Raw genomic sequence first — 15854 nt, 5'->3', positions numbered from 1 at the left:
TAAGGAAATGTTCAATTCCAGTCTGAACTTGTTTCAGCCCTTAGTTTGGTCACCTTGATATGAGAAGCTTAAATGTTTATTCCATTCAGAGTTCTAAAACCTAGGGACTGTACCTAAGCACCCTTGACAGTGAAAGACAGTTTCCTTAGAGAGGGGTGTTCTTAGCGAGTGGCTAAATTACAATGTTAAATTTAACTTTGTTCCAGGACTGTTACGGTGTTGTCAGTAGTGTTGCAGGACTCTTGGCAGCCCAGTATTTCAAGCCTTGAGTGTGGGAGAGAGTGGGTCAAGCTCTCTAAACTAAACTCATGTAGTTGACTTTCATGTACTGTCACAATCTGTATTAGCTGTGAATTAAGTTTGTCATATGGGGACTTCAGATTTGCATAAATATTGTAATTATTCTTGAAATAACTAATGCTAGTGCGACAAATTCAGAATATATTTTCAGATTAAATCCAAATCCATGGTGGTTTCCTACTGTCTTCCTTCCACATCTGTTCTTAGTTAAAAATGCCACCTTCTCTCATCCAGGAGTTTCTCTGTTCTTGTGGCCCAGGGGGTGCAGCTTCTTGCTCTTAGAAATGTGCAAGAATCACAAAGTTAAATTTGTCTTGGTAGTTCTTACTGATGTAGAGCTACTTGGGTATGCAGGATGGCTGAGGCACAAGTTCTGATTATTGATTGTGATCCTAGCGTACTGAGTATCTCAAAACTTCATCTGGTTTTATGGGTTTTGGTAGCCGTAGAGAGCACTCATCACCTTGCAGAATAGCACCAACTTGTGTAAATTAACTTGTCCTCAAAGGATTTCTAAACCAACTTTGTCTGCCTATTTGGTGATTCTGAAAATGACCCAATTATGGAGAAGTTAATATGTAACTATATTTTGCCACTTATTTCCCAGCAAATTCACATGACAAATGTAACATAGGTGAAAAGTGCTGAAACAAAACGTTTTAATTAAAGAAGATCTTCAGGTGACAAATAGTTATGAAATTCAATTTTCTAATTTCTTTTTTCTTTTTTTTTTTTTTTTTTTTTTAAAGGGTGGAAAGAAGTCTTACAGTGGACTGTGTGGGGGCCGTGATTGCAGTGCTGGATGCAAATGTTTTCCAGAGAAGGGTGCGCGGGTAAGTTTGTTTTCACTAATACAGCTAGCCCTTGTGTCTCTTATCAATCTTTTTATAAATAAATAAATAAAACCCAACTTCATATGTGTAATTCGCAATCTAATGATCTCATAAAACAAGAGAAATGATGAAGACCAGCTGCATTTCAAATGTTCCTGGCCAAGGTTTCACAAGCTGTTCTAAAGGTTTACAAATTGCTAGTTTTGCAGTGAGTCTTCAATGGAATCTCATTTCTTTATGTGATCTGAGCCTTAGTTCATAAAATTCAGATGGTTTTTAAGTAGATTATAAAAATTAAAAAGGAAAATCGAAGTAGTGTGGGCTTCCATTACAGATTTTGCCCAGTCCTTACTGTAGTAGCTTCTGTTTGTGGAAGTGTTTTTGACTTTGGTATTTGTGAAGGAACAATAACTCTGAATGACTCTAAGCATTTCCCTTTGAGAAAGTCTTTTGTTTAGCTAAAGGCTCTCTCTCTGAAGTCTGCATTTGAAGCAACCAAATGTTTAAGCAAGTTTTCTATAAAAATCTTGTAATTTCTTTTAATTGTATGGAAAGGTTATAACTTTTATTTTAATGCAGCTAGTTATTTCCTATCTTAGGGTAATGCAGAGCTGCTGACTTCACTCTGCCTTCAATTACAATGTTAACTTTTGTCCCAGACACCATCTACATAATATTTTGTCTTAAGGACTCTAAAGTATTTTAGCATGTATCAAAATTAATCTTATAGATTTTGTTTACGGAGATGAAAGGAGGAAAGAGCTGCATTGTAGGTACTTGAAGAATTAACTTGGAAGGGCTTAAGGAGAAGGGAAATAATACTAGTTGTCTTGTTTAATAAAGCAGTTATTCTTGCTGAAATCATTGAAAAGTCATCCTCTGAGGGAAAACAAAAGAAATTAAGTCTTCTTTAAACACTAGCAATCCTGATTATTTTCCCTGTGTATTTCAGTGACACAGTATGGGTAAATTCAAGGCATCACTTTCTAGGACTGAACTTAGGAAAATGTTGCTATTTAGAAATGATCGTCAGCATAGGCTTAAATGTTTCTTTAACTGCAGACAGACTTGAGCATGAATTCTTAATTGATAACTGATGATGTGTTTGCTCTGGAAGTATAAAAATTCTTTCAAATCATCATGTGGCAGGGTGAAAACATGTCTAAACAGATAAGCAGAAGAACTTTGCAAGTAAGTTCTCAACATAGCCTGGAAAATGAGCTAAAGTCAATTACTCAACACCTTTTGTGATTATATACAGTAAGGGACAGACCTAGTATGGTTCTGGAACAAAATATCCTGTAAATGCTTTGACCTTTAGAAACCAATGAGCATCATTCTTCTGTCTCTTTACATTCCCGGGGTTCAAGTTGATTGTTTGAACTGGCCACAACACTGTTGACCTTGCAGTTTGAGCTCTTGGCATCTCTTTTGTTAAGATGTCACAAAGATTTTAGGCTGTTTTCATTGCTGACCTGAGAACTCATTTGGCTTTTAGCTTGTTTCTTATGTGACCTGTATTGGTAGGCATTTTCAGTCCTTCAAACACGTGTTCCATCCTACTGAGACCTGTCCATGGAGTAAACTGTCTGCTAGGAGTGGTAATCTTTCCCTTTTACAACACTACCTCCATCAAGCCATACTGAGCCCTGCTGACACCTTCTTGGACATCTGCAGGCAGCTACTGGAGTCCTGCCATGCCAGAGGATAAGGAGGTGACTGGCTGAACTGGGAAAGGGGATGGTGTGATTATGTATCCTACAGCACAGCTTGTTTCTTGGAGGAGACCGTACACCCTGAGGCTAATTCCTTGGCTTCCTGCCTAGCTTCTCCTCCATTGCTGCAAAACCTTTAAGTTCAGAACAAGCAAATGGGAGATGGGACTTTGCCAATGCCCTGAATCCATATTTTGTTTAAAAAAATGTTTCAGCTGTCAATTTTGCACAATTAACCAGATCAGAATAAAGTTAAGTTTTCTTTTTAAAAGAAAGAAATAGCTAAAAAGCACAAGAAAAATGACAATAAGCTGACAGCTCAATGAAAATAATATAGGCAGTGTCCTTAAATGTCCTCCTCCCTGCGTGCACTTTTGATCAAATAAAGCTGTGATGAACTTGTTTCTGACCAGATACTTTAAAAAATTTATTTAGGCAATAAAAATGTCAAAAGTCCCTAAGACCCACTGCCTGATTAGTGAAAGATATTTCTAGAAATAGGATGTAGGCAAGTAGAACCCCCATGTCCCCATGTTCTTGTTTTTGATATAGACTGTTAGTGCATGTGCAAGATATATTAAAAAAAAAAGAAAAGAAAAGAAAACAAGTATAATCTCCCTATCTTTGAGACAGAGCTTGGTAGAAGACTAACCTCTATAAAGTCAGTCAGCTCTTTGTGGAATAGATTGGGATTCTGTTTAGAAGAAAGGGTGGTACAATGTTTGTCTAGCAGCCACTTAAGGAGTTCTTCTAGCAAAGTGGTAAGGCACATCTACAAGAGCAAAATTTCATTTCTGTTAGTTGTCCCAATGGCTTGCATTAACTTCGAAAAGCCATAATGCTAGCTGGTACCCATTTTAGTCTGTTCAGTGAAGTCAATTTACTATGAAGCCTGCACAAGAAGAAATCTGTTATGGAAGCATCCTTCATCTTAGCCAGTGATTCAGAATTTGTCCTTGTATCTAATGTTAAGTTAATGAAAAGCCTGGCTCTATGTAATTCAATGGCAAAACTCCTGGGCCACATTGCAACTATTCTCCCCTCTTTATCAGTTCTTACCTTGTAAAGATTCATGGGTAATGGTCCAGTGATTTGTGCAGAAGTCCAGTTCTTAGTGGAGAAGTGTTACCTTCACTGAAAGATCCCACCTAGGACATTTTCTGGAGGTTTTCTCAGAGGTCAAATGAAAAGATTAAACTGAGTTTGTGGCTCTTGCTATTTAAGTGCACAAGAAAGTATCTAGTTAAACTTATATGTCACATGACAGCTTGAGAGTAAATGTAATAGCAGGAGAAGCCCACCAAACTGATTTTGGCCAGTTATAAATCTAGGAATTTTGGATATGGTTGTTCAGTTCCCCTAAACTGCATTGTTAGAACTTATACGGACTTTAATATGAAATCTAACATAGTGCTGTGCAAAGGAAATGCCAGGTAGCATCACAGAGAATATGAGAGCCCCTACCTACAGCTAGAGTCTCTAGGTGAATATGTGGGACTTCTAAATCTCTGTCCTTACTCCCATTCTTCTGAGCAGCTGAGATACCAGCTATCAAACTAGTACAACAAGGCAATTTTAAAAGGAAGTCTGCTGTGATAGTGGAGGTACCTAAATGTACCCTGGTGCATGCTACCTTTTTGGGAAGGGAGACAGTCTGAGCACAAACTTGCACTTATTGAACCCACTTCTGCATACAAGTCTTACATACAGTCCTCTTTCAGAACAACAACTGATGGGTAGAAAAAGTGCTTTATATTAAACTATGAAGTATAAGAGGGAAGGTAGAAAAAGCAGCCGTATTAAATTATAATGTAAGTGAGGAAGTGAATGTGAATTCTGATGCTAGTCTCTATATAGTGAAAAGCTGGATTTCTAATATGTATAGTTCCAGTGCAGGTGAGTGATCTACATCCAGAATGTTTTTGGGACTGTAAGAAGAAATTATTTTGTTTAAAAAATGTTTTTTTCACTCCCCTTTCTCACTGTTTGATCCACAGTTTTTGGGCAGGGTTAACACCCTTTGAAAATTTCATGCTGTACTGATGGCTGTCTTTCTAAGAAATGCACTGCAGATAAGTCAACAGTAACCAGCAGGGCATTTTCCCTATTTGCAGAGTTTCAAGAAGCACTAAATAGTAGACGGCCTGCACCATTTCATCTTTGCAGCTCATTCTGCATTTGTTTATGACAGTGTTGGCTTTTTTGTTTTTATATACTGTCATCTACTTTCAAACACTCACAAAGATAAACTAGCAGACACAGTGCTTGTTGCATGTATACCTTCTCCTGATGCCTGTTCACTTATCTTGGAATTTATAACAATATTAGGGTTTGTTTTAAACTTTGCTCAACATGTGCTGGAGCTCTTCAGCTGATACTAATCTTTCATTTTTTCATTCTGCCTAAGTCCTGTCCTCACCTCCCCCACTAAAAAAAGAATTTCAAGGGAAAAAAAAATTTAGAAATTGTTTCCAAGGCTCCACAAATTACTCAGCAGAGACTGTGTCCCAGGCAGCTTTTACAGCTTAGAATTGCTGTAAGTTAGGAGAATGTGATGTTACCAATTATATTTAATTTTTTCCTGTGATAAGTGATCATGTAATATAATATATATATTTCTTATGCATAATGTCTTCTTTAAAGCCCATTGAAATATGATGATATGATCACTTAGAAAACTATTAATGGCACTATAGAACCTCTTTCCTATCTCAGAAAAAATCCACACAGAGGCTATTTCTAGTAACTGGTGTGGTTGGAAAAGAGTGTATCTGTAGAAAGAGGTAGTTGGTTCTGAGGATATGGTGGACATCTTACACTAAATTGAGTCTGGTCCCATGAAGTGAAGGACCACTGGAGTGCACCAGGTATGCTGTGGAGCCCATCTCCTGACCTAGCCTCACTCAAAAGAAACCCTATTTATGTACTCCAAGACTACACTGCTATCTGAAGCAAAGCACAGTAAGTAGGAGGGATTGAGTAAGATTGAGAGATTTTGCTCAAAAATGCAGTCACTATCTGAATTAAAGACTAGTGTACCCAGAGATACATGAGATTCCACAGGTTTTCTCTGAAGTTAAAATTATGATAGTAAATGTAGTGTAAATTATCTGTGAGCAATCAAAGAGTTTTTGATAGAATTACTGCAGATCAAACAAGCTAGAAAAGATAGACAGATCCCCAACATCCATGCACTGAACAGCGTAACCTGAGGTCAGAACTTTGGATGATTTAATCTAATTGTTATCTAGCATAAACTAATGTCGCATTGGCAAGAGATCTTAGATTAACTTTTGTCTGGAGCTAATCCCCTCAACTTAATACTGGGTGTACAAAGTGCCTCTCTTGTGATAATTAGTTGAAGATTGGTTGACATTTCTTTGCTATGAAATTGTAATAATTACAACTTGTATTTTTTAATAATGTTTGCTGAATTCTGCTTTGGCTGGTTAAGCACTCTAATTGGAACAGTTTAGGGATTTCCTGATGAAACACAGTTTCTTTGGAAGTGTCGACTCAACAAAATTAATTTTTTTTTGCAGAAGTGTTTTACACAAACATACTTGCTGGAGACAAAATTCTGCTAAGCTGTTGGTTCAAACTTCTCTCTGTTTCTATGTGGCTTCCTACTACCTGGCTTGACAAGCACTGTAGGAAATAGTGATGCCATTTCGATATCCATGGCCTACAGGTTAGCCCACCATACCAATTAAAATTGAACCAGACTATGAGATGTTGACATTTCCTTCAAACTGACAGTGCCAAGATATGACCAGTTCTAAATGTTGTCTTAGTGTACTAACCGTGGATAATCAGTCTGGTGGAGGTAATACTGGGATCATTACATAGTTATTTTTATAAAGGTCTTTTCACATCCAAGAGAAGGAGGGGATTATTGCATTATAGTAGTTCTTGAGAAATGTTGGCCATTTAACAGTGGTCGTAGTCACTAGTTCTTGTAATATGTTTAAGCTTGGTCAAGCAAGACAGTATACAGTAGCAAATACCACTTAATTCATATACAGGAACATGAAATCAGTTGTCTAGTTAGTGTGAGCTTAGAAAAGGAGGTTAGATAATTCAGGTGGGAATGAAAAGTTGCTTAATTCTAGGGTGAGTTCTTCACCATCCAGTTTAAAACAATCTGTGAAGCCATGCTTCCTGGCTTTCTCTCCTTGTTACCTACACCCAAAGATTTCTCTCCAGGATCCTTCCTCTTAGAATAAATACAGCCAATTATTTTTTCCTGTTGCAAAAGAACCCAAAAGTTTGGTCTAGACTACATGTATGTTTTGCCATAATTTCTGATTTCACTTCCAGGCTTCTCCAACTGTTATTGTAGGTTCTTCCTTTCCACTTGCATTGTAGGCAACCTCAAGTCCAACTACTGTGCTGTGTTCCCTGAAAATATTTTGTTAACGTCTTGTATCCAAACCTGAGGGGCTCAGATCTGGTAGACATGCTAGGCCTCAGTACTTTTCCCTCCTTTGGCTTTCACAATTCCTCTGTTCTATATTTCTGTTTATTCATTAGCTTTCTCAATATAGTGAGTTGTTTTCCTTTTGTCTCCCTCTGCCATCAGCTGTACATCCCACCAGACTTGTACAAATGTCTTTACAAATGGCCCGCTGTCACCTTAGATGCAACAGTGCCAGAAGCTAGTGTCCTGTTTTTAACGAAGTTCTCCTTTTCCTCCTGTTCTCGTTGGTATTATCAACACCAGCATCTTTTTAATCAATCCGCTGTCTTAGATGCCATCCTTGACTTGTCTCTTCCTGCCAGGTTATAACCAATTTGTGGTTATAATACAATATCTCCATTTCCTTCCTGTCTACACATCAACAATTCACACCACTTTCTTCTGGCTACAGCAGAAGCTATAGTCTCCTTTCTGACTGGTATCTGGAAATACTGCTTATAAACTGTTGTCCTGACCTGCTTTTCTGTGTTTCATCTCTTTGTGACTTTTTATTGTCTTTTAGTTATATCTGAAGATGAAAGATCTTAGACTTTTGCATATGTCAACCTCTTGTAAGAGACTTCATCAGCCTGTCCAATTTCTCTCATTTCCTCATCCTTCTTTCTATACCAGCTGACTGTGTGATATCTTAGGTTGAACTCTAAGGTAGACTGACTGCAGTGTAACTGAATGTGCACAGCAGCTTAGGAAGGCAGGCAGGCTGCTGTCTACCAAGGCTTCTGAGCACTAGCAATCAGCCAGCAACCAGACCCTTCTCCTCCAAATGTGAATGTAGGAGCTATACGTTGTTTTAAATTATTTTGATGTGTTGCAGTTTTGACAGTATTGCAGTGCTTTCACCCTTAGTAAATACTGGTCATGGAATATATGTAAATGATGTCTAATTCTTGTTCAAATCTCCTTCTGGTTAAACAAATAAAATGCCATCATTTGATTTGGGAAGAGGATTATCTGTAACGTTGAAAAATGTTGACCATCTGTTCTCTGTCATTAAGAAGTTTTGGCAATATCTTGAGAGAAAATGAGGTAATAGTTAAGTCAAACAACTTACGTGCCAGCTGCTTTTTTAACAACTGCCAAGATTTTTTATTTTTTTTAAGTAATAAAACTAACTTTGCCAAATGCGGCATTAAGCAATTATTGTACATGTCCTCCTGACCCAACCTAAATACATTGAGCCTAGCCCTCTAATGAGAACCGCACCATATACTAACTAAAACAACATAAATAAAACAGATCTCCTTGCATTTGAAAGTATCCCTTACGCAACGGGTATCGAGACCAAACCTGTTCATGTATACGGTCTTACATCATCTCTTATAATCTCAAGTACATTTGTGAAGACTTCTCGAGGGGACAGGCATCCATCTTATCTTACAGACGTCGTAGAATTCAGTAAGGGTGAACAACTGTACTTAAGCAGGCTATCCAAGGAGTCTTTGGTAGCAAATCACGTTTCCATGATTCGTTTTGCAGTTTGGCCAAAAGGACGTGTGCACTAAATGAGGCTAAATATATTCTAGGAAACATATCCCATAAAGAAAATTTCCACAGCTTTCAAAACTAACCAGAAACCGTAGCATTGCTGTATCACCAGGGTGGCTGAGGTGACTCTGTGACCTGAAACTGTTTCTAAATCTGCCTGCAAGGGCAGCATATTTTGTAATTGCAGTGGGGACCTGTGTTTACTTTTGAAATCAGCCAGAACATGGGTCCTCAAACTGCGCTCCATAGAGCACTTCCAGATGGCTTGGAAAAGCCTGGCAAAGAAGTATCTGTCACTGTTCAAGTAACTGTGCTTCATGTGAGTTGCAACCCAGGATTTTAAAGTCTTTCCAGTGTTTTGGGAGCAAATGGAGCATTTAAAAAGCTCCTTGCTGCATCTTACAATGCTGGGAGTTGTCTTAGCTTGAGAAGAAGTTACGTAGTCTCACTATACCAAGTGATTGTCTTTTCTGTTTCTCCTTTCTAGCCTGAAAAAAGTCTCTGGTTTTTCTCAAATTGAGCTTCTCAAAAGTGAGGTGTTAGTGGTATGGATTTAAGCTGAGATGACTACTGAAAGTCACATGGTTAGCTGATGGCAGAGTCAGATTGCTCTGCTGTGTACTTTGATATGTCCTCCTCCTCTGAAGACATAGTAAACCATGATTCTCTCTGTTCTGATGCTGGCATTGGGAGCTGAGGGCGCAGGCATGTTGCCCTGGGAATAGGTACTTTAAAATTTCTTGCTTACACAAGCTGCCACAGCTACCGTAGCTACCATTGGTAAATCTGGGTGGGTAAAGTACTGTTCCCCTTGAAGCGAATGCTGTCACTCCCACTGATTTCATTTTATGTGTGTAGACAGATGGGAAGAGGGAACCAGACTAGCCTTCTCCCTCCCTCTTTGGAGCCTTGCCATGACTGGCCTTCTGTCCTAGCTTTGTATCTGTGGCACTTTCTCCAAGACCAAAAATGACAAGTTGTGCTACAGACTTGATCCGTATGGACAAACCAGAGAGTTCAACAACAGTTTCCTAGTAACCCCCCCTGCTTCCTAAATACTGGAGAGTAAAAACATCCGCTTATCCAAATTTTTTATTTATAAAAATTAAGTCCTTCTTGGCTATAGAATGGAGTGTTTGACAAATCCATGATGCTTTACTTGCCATATAACTCCATAGAACAGGACTAACATGGACCCTTCAGTTTCTCTTGTTCATTCATTTATTCACAGTAGGTGAAGAGTTGTAAATGTTCTTAAAATTGTTTTCTATCAGCCACTTCACCTTGCAGTCAGAAAGACAACTAACAATTCCTGTAGAAAGAGAAACTCACTTATGTCTCACCCAGGACAGGAAAAGCAGATGTTAACGTGAGTCTTTGGAACATATGAATGTCTAGCTGGGCTTTTGCTTAAGAAAAGCTGTAGGATTTTGTCTGATGATTCCTGCAATGATGTCTCAGTTGAAAAGAGATGATTAATGCCCTCTCACATTTGAGAAATGGCGCAAGACTTTGCCTTTCCTCTCCAAGCAGTTAACAGACAAGAAGGGGTAACTTATACCCTGCACTGAAATTACCCAACTGGCATTTTCTTCCATCACATCCTGTATCATTCATGTACGGAATTTGCCACCCAGACTGTGTCTTAGCCTTTTTCTCCAGGTTAAGTTCTCTTTAATACCTTGTTTTCTTCATACCCCTCTCCTCTCACCCCATCCCCAAACTTGCCCACCTTCTAATTAAGTGTGATTGTTTCAGAATATTCCTGGTACTAATTATTTTTTAAGCTTCTTAAAATGAGAAGAGGTGCCCTTTGCAGAAACAAGTCTTTTTTAAAGAGTTTCAACTGGCAGTAAGTGAAAGGTGTGACAGAGATTTTCAGTGTGATCTCCTGAGTAAGTCAGCCTCTCAGAAACAGAAGGATCACAGAACCAATCTATGAGCAAGGCCCAGTTCTAAGAGATTTGGCCGACAGTCAGGTTAGGAGCCAATTCATGAGCCAGGAAAACAGCCGACAGCAGGGATTACTACAAAGCAAACTTAATTAGGCAACAGATAGGCAGGAAGTACGCCAGTCATGGAGCCTGCAGCCAGATAGAGCACACAATGAAGATGGTTAACCAGGCAAAACTCTGTTTGTAGTGGTAAAAGAGGCTGTAGTGCCAATTAGTTGGAAGTAAACCCAAATGCATGGGTCCCCCAGGCTAGCTGTCAACCCCTGTTTTCTGGGAAAAATGTGCAGTATTTTTGGTGTGAATCGCAGCTTTTCCTGATAGGAAATCATAGATTTCAGAAGATAGGAGAACATCCTGACTTTTCTCAGCTTTCCATGGTGAGTGAGGTTGATAAGCTGTTTAGAGATAGTTTCCCTGCTTCAGAAGAGAAGAGGACATGTATACCTGCAGCAAAAAAAGAATAGGACCTGTGAAGTAACTGTAGGTTAATGCTTCTTTTTGACTCTGGTATATAACACCTCTTGTGCCTTTAATGGAAATATCCAGGCATTCTCTGAATTTGGAAAAGGTAATACAAGAAGAAAAAACAAGAAAGGGAATCTGAATCACAATGCCACGTATGCATTATTGGTGAAAAAAAATTTACTTCAAAATTAGTTTTTATTGCTTAGAATCATCTGGAGGATTCTGGAGTGTGTTACCTGATCCTTCTGTATGACAGTCTGGTAAGTTTAAAACAAAAGATGACTTCCTCAATGGGCTATTTTGTCTGTGAGTAGGTGGGAATTACTCTAGGGTCATGGAAAAATGAGAGGGAACAGTTTGCTGATCATCTGAGAACTGAAAAGTCAGTGATTTTGGGAAATAAAAAAGAAGTACTGAAAATCTTAGTCTATGACTAAGCTTCATGAGCATTACAAGGGATTATTAGAATAAATGCAAGATTGGTACAAATAGCCTATATCTTGTTCATGAATGGTAGGCAAGGAGAATGGGGAGAAGCTGTCTCCTTGTGAATGAGGAACATGTATGCTTGCTGGTGTCCAGGAAAATGTCAGGGATGATTTTCTAAACACTTGATGGTGAAGAAGATGAAGAAAGGAAAACGAGGGATCGTTATCACAATAGGCGTCTCGTATAGGAGATCTGACCAAAAAGAAAAGGGAATGATGGCTTTATTTTTGACAAATAAAGAGGCATCCAAATAACAGAACATAGCAGGAATATGAGATAAACGAATAGCATGCAGGATACAGAATGGTCTGGCTGAGAATCTGGGTATAAGCATAAATTGTATAAAAATAGCTATTAAATGGTGGAGCACATAGCCTTTAAGAAAGAAGAGGAAGCAGTGTGCAGGGGTGGTGCATTCTGAGCTTGTGTGTAGGAATGAGAGTGCAGCATGGCTGAGGGGAAAATGGCGTTTTCTGAATGATCCTGTATGAAAGACTCCCAAGTTTAAGTGTGGAAAAAGAGAGGTGCTGGTAAAACAAGATAAAGAAAGAAGAGTATCAACTCTTCCCTCCACCTAATTCTGCAAAAACAGGAGGAAAAACTCAGGTGTTTGCCAGTCTCCTTCTTTTAGGCTGTTGATTAGGGACATTTTAGCTGTTGCTCTGCAATAAGTTATAAATCCATTAGATAAAACAAGCATATTTTCACAACTATCTAATGTTAAGCTGATTTTCTGGGTGATATATTTCATACTCTTTGACCTTCTGTGGAATTTGCCAACATAGAAAACTTGGAGGGAAGGTGCGAACTGCAACAAGAAAGGGATACCTGAGTTGTACCAGGTATCTCATCCAGTTACTTGTTTTGGAAAAAGGAACATTTTAGTAGGCTGAAAAGTAGCCTAGATACAAATGCCCTTATTAATATTGGGTGACTTTTGAAAGATTTTTTTTTTTTTTTGGTCTTTTTTAAAAATGTCAGAGTGTTGCCAAAACTAATAAACAAAAAGTCAAAGTAATTTAAAAATGTCTGGGTGTAATCCATAATAAATACAGTACAAATGATACACAACTTTCGAAGGACTATTAAAAAGAAATCTCTGGTTGACTCAAAGTTTCTTGTACTTTTTTTTTTAAATGATCAAAGAAAGCTCTCTAATAAAATGACTCAACATGTGCTGAATTTTCAGTGTACAGTAAATGAAGAATTTTTTAGTACCTAGTGTTAAAGCTAAGGGTGATGCAATTTTGCACTTAATTTTGTCTTTCAAAGTTCTATAAAGCTGTTATCTTTTAAGATAGATCTCTTAGATTTGTGTTCACATCCATAATATTCTGCTGGAACAGTATAGCAGAACTTGTTCTGCTGTTTAGTTGAGCTGTGTTCTGTCCACCTGCTCCTGAAGCTGGGGTATATATTAGCACAGTGGCAAATCCACTTCAACACCAAATTTGTTCTGCTCCTATCTCTATTGCCAGACGGGCAACATCTGCCTCTTGCGTGTCTGGGTATTTCCATTTCTTGTCAGGTTCCAAAAACACAATCAAAATTCATAAATGTGGAAAAAAATAGCAAATACATCAGCCAGTATATTCTTGCCATAGCTATGTTTGGTGCAAACTGCTACACTTAGGGAATAGATTCTGGTGTAAAAGAACTGTAAGCTCTTGGAGTGTACACTCAGAGCCCGTGCTCTGCAAGGCAAAGTTGTTCTATATAGCATATTTTCAGACTGTACCTGTGTGTTAGACATAATGAATGTAGGTCATAGAACCAAAAAAGTGTCTTGGATCTGGGCATCCTGTCCCCCCCTATGGTTGCAAGGTTCATAAATAATCCTGTTCAGTAAAGGAGGGGGGTTTTGTTTGTTTATAATGAATTTATTATTTGTAACTTGAACCCTTAACTGCAGTGATGGCTGGTTTGGACAGATGAGCAATGACATCACTCTCAAAAGCGCAGAAGTTATAGCTTGTATATTTTGACAGATACTTCCTGGGAGATGTACAGCATACTAGCTCCCAATTATTTGGAGTGGTACAGAAATGCTTACCCTCAGCCCTTCCTGTGAATCACAGTGCATGCTTATCAGTAATCTTTTCATTGGAAACACTGTTTAATGTAGTTCCACAAATATACTGAGGACTGCTTACTCTGTCATCATGAATCACACTTCGTGAACAGCTGCAATGTAAATCAGGATATTCTTATATAAGAAATATAGGTAATGGGTATTTTCTAGCAAATTTTTAAACAGGTTTTTTGTGAACAGGCTTCTTTGTGAAGCTTGATTTCCCATCATACTTACTGTGTTGGCCATTCTGAATACCTACATGATGTTGTTGTGGCCTTTCTTTTATGATGATGACTAATGACTGAGGATCCCAGCTGAGATGGGGGAAGTCCTGCAGTGCAGGGCAGTTACAAACATACAGGAGACAGTTGGTGCTCCAAAGTTCTTTCACTCCATGAAAATTAGTTTAGTTATAAGTTTTCTCAAGTTTTAGTTAAGAAATCTGTTACTCAACTGTATTTTCAGGAAAGTAGGTGACTTAATAGAAAATCTTCTGAAATAAAACACCAAAAAGTTAGCACTCTGTACTCCTTAATAAAAGACCTCTGAAAATAGTTAATTGATTCTTCTGGAATATGTTTTCACTCCAAACTTAGACATGTGAATGAGAAGATAGCAGAAGAGGTTGTTCTTGTCTCATTTTAATTAGGGCATGTCTTCTTAACAGTACAAAATGTTTTTGGAGGATATCAACCTTTGGAATATCCTTAGCAGTGGAAATACAGCCCAGCCTGTCTCACAGCAAATTCAAAATAAATAAATAAAGTCTGCATGCAAAATCAAGGCAGCAGGTGGTCATTCCCTGTATAACTCCAGCTGCCCTTGAGCTGTAAATCCAAAGCATTACAAAACTAGCAACAGGACACCCAGTGGTTCCTTGTAGGCTTGGATCAGTGTTCCTGGGACATTAAAGGAAATTTTCCTAAGATTTAATGTTTTCTCTTGAAACAATAAATGACATAAGTGTTATCTCCAGACTTTTTCCAGAGCAGTGAAGTAATTAAACTTCACTTGTTTTTCTAACATCAGGACTAAAACCTGAACTAATCTATTCTAACCATTCCCTTCTTTTTTTATCAGCCGGAATGTTAACTCCTGAGAACATTTGGGTGAATAATAGTTCTGCTTACAGTGGCTTTATTTTGTGCACTGGGTGACAGAAAGCAGGCAGGGTTTCCTCCACAGTGTTAATGTAGGTGCCGTATTCTGCATTATTTTTTTTCTTGCACAAGCACGTGTCAGGTGTACCACATTTAGATGTCTTTAGATTTATTTCATTTGATAAGACAGTATCTACTGTAAGCAGTGCCTCTGCTCTGTTGCATGCTTTTGTTGTTACTGGTATTATGAACTCTTCAGTCTATACTGAAGAGGAAAGCTGGGTTCCATTGGTGTTATTGAGAGATTTGCCGTCATCTGTAAGGAAGCCAGGATTTTAATTTTCAAACCTTTAAAGCAAATTGCTTATAGGGTTCTAAGAATGACTGTTCAAACAACCATTTATGTGGGCCATTTTATGCAAATTTTGCATAAGGGAAGCAGTTTCAATAGCAAAACCTCCCAATGTATTTTTCTTCACGCTTGTTTAAAAGAAGCTGTGTGAATGCTACATACAGTGTTGGCAGGATGTTATAGCTGAAAGAAGTGCATTTCTATACAGCTGATCTCCTTTGCAAAATGAAGACTTAATTTGTTTTGCAAATTATACTTAATTGTGACCGTGCTGGGTAGATGTGGCATTTCAGAACAGTGTCCATCATACTTCACTGAGTTCCAGTGCAGGGCATTACCCTTGGAGGAGGTTTCAGACACAGCCCTGTGAGCTGGCTGCTAGAAACATACACAAGTTCCTGATGTTAAACTTTTGATCAGTTCAATTACTTCGAAGAGATGAAGATTTTCTCTTCAGCAGATGGACAAACAGGAATGGGCAGTGAGAAGGAAGGAACATTGTGGTTTTTTCCTGTCTTACTGTATCACAGTGTAGTTTGCCCTGGAGAAAAAAGCAAGCTATGTGTCCTTCAAGGGTAGTGAAGCTTGAATGGTCCTTCCATCTTG

General features: G+C 38.3%; 1 protein-coding gene across 4 annotated transcripts in view; it reads left to right on the top strand.

The window, feature by feature from the left end:
* COL4A6 (collagen type IV alpha 6 chain) overlaps nucleotides 1-15854 on the top strand; it is a 141924-nt gene that overhangs the window by 48326 nt on the left and 77744 nt on the right. For all 4 annotated transcript variants that reach the window (XM_029996536.2, XM_029996537.2, XM_029996539.2 and 1 more), the window contains one exon: nucleotides 1050-1133. In XM_029996536.2, coding sequence (XP_029852396.1) covers nucleotides 1050-1133 — 84 coding nt within the window. The remainder of the gene's footprint in view (nucleotides 1-1049; nucleotides 1134-15854) is intronic.

This window comes from Aquila chrysaetos, chromosome 21, assembly GCF_900496995.4.
Source record: "Aquila chrysaetos chrysaetos chromosome 21, bAquChr1.4, whole genome shotgun sequence".
In the NCBI taxonomy this organism is placed as follows: domain Eukaryota; kingdom Metazoa; phylum Chordata; class Aves; order Accipitriformes; family Accipitridae; genus Aquila; species Aquila chrysaetos.
The sequence above is the reverse complement of the archived record's forward strand: the minus strand, read 5'-3'. Positions and strand labels throughout refer to the sequence as shown.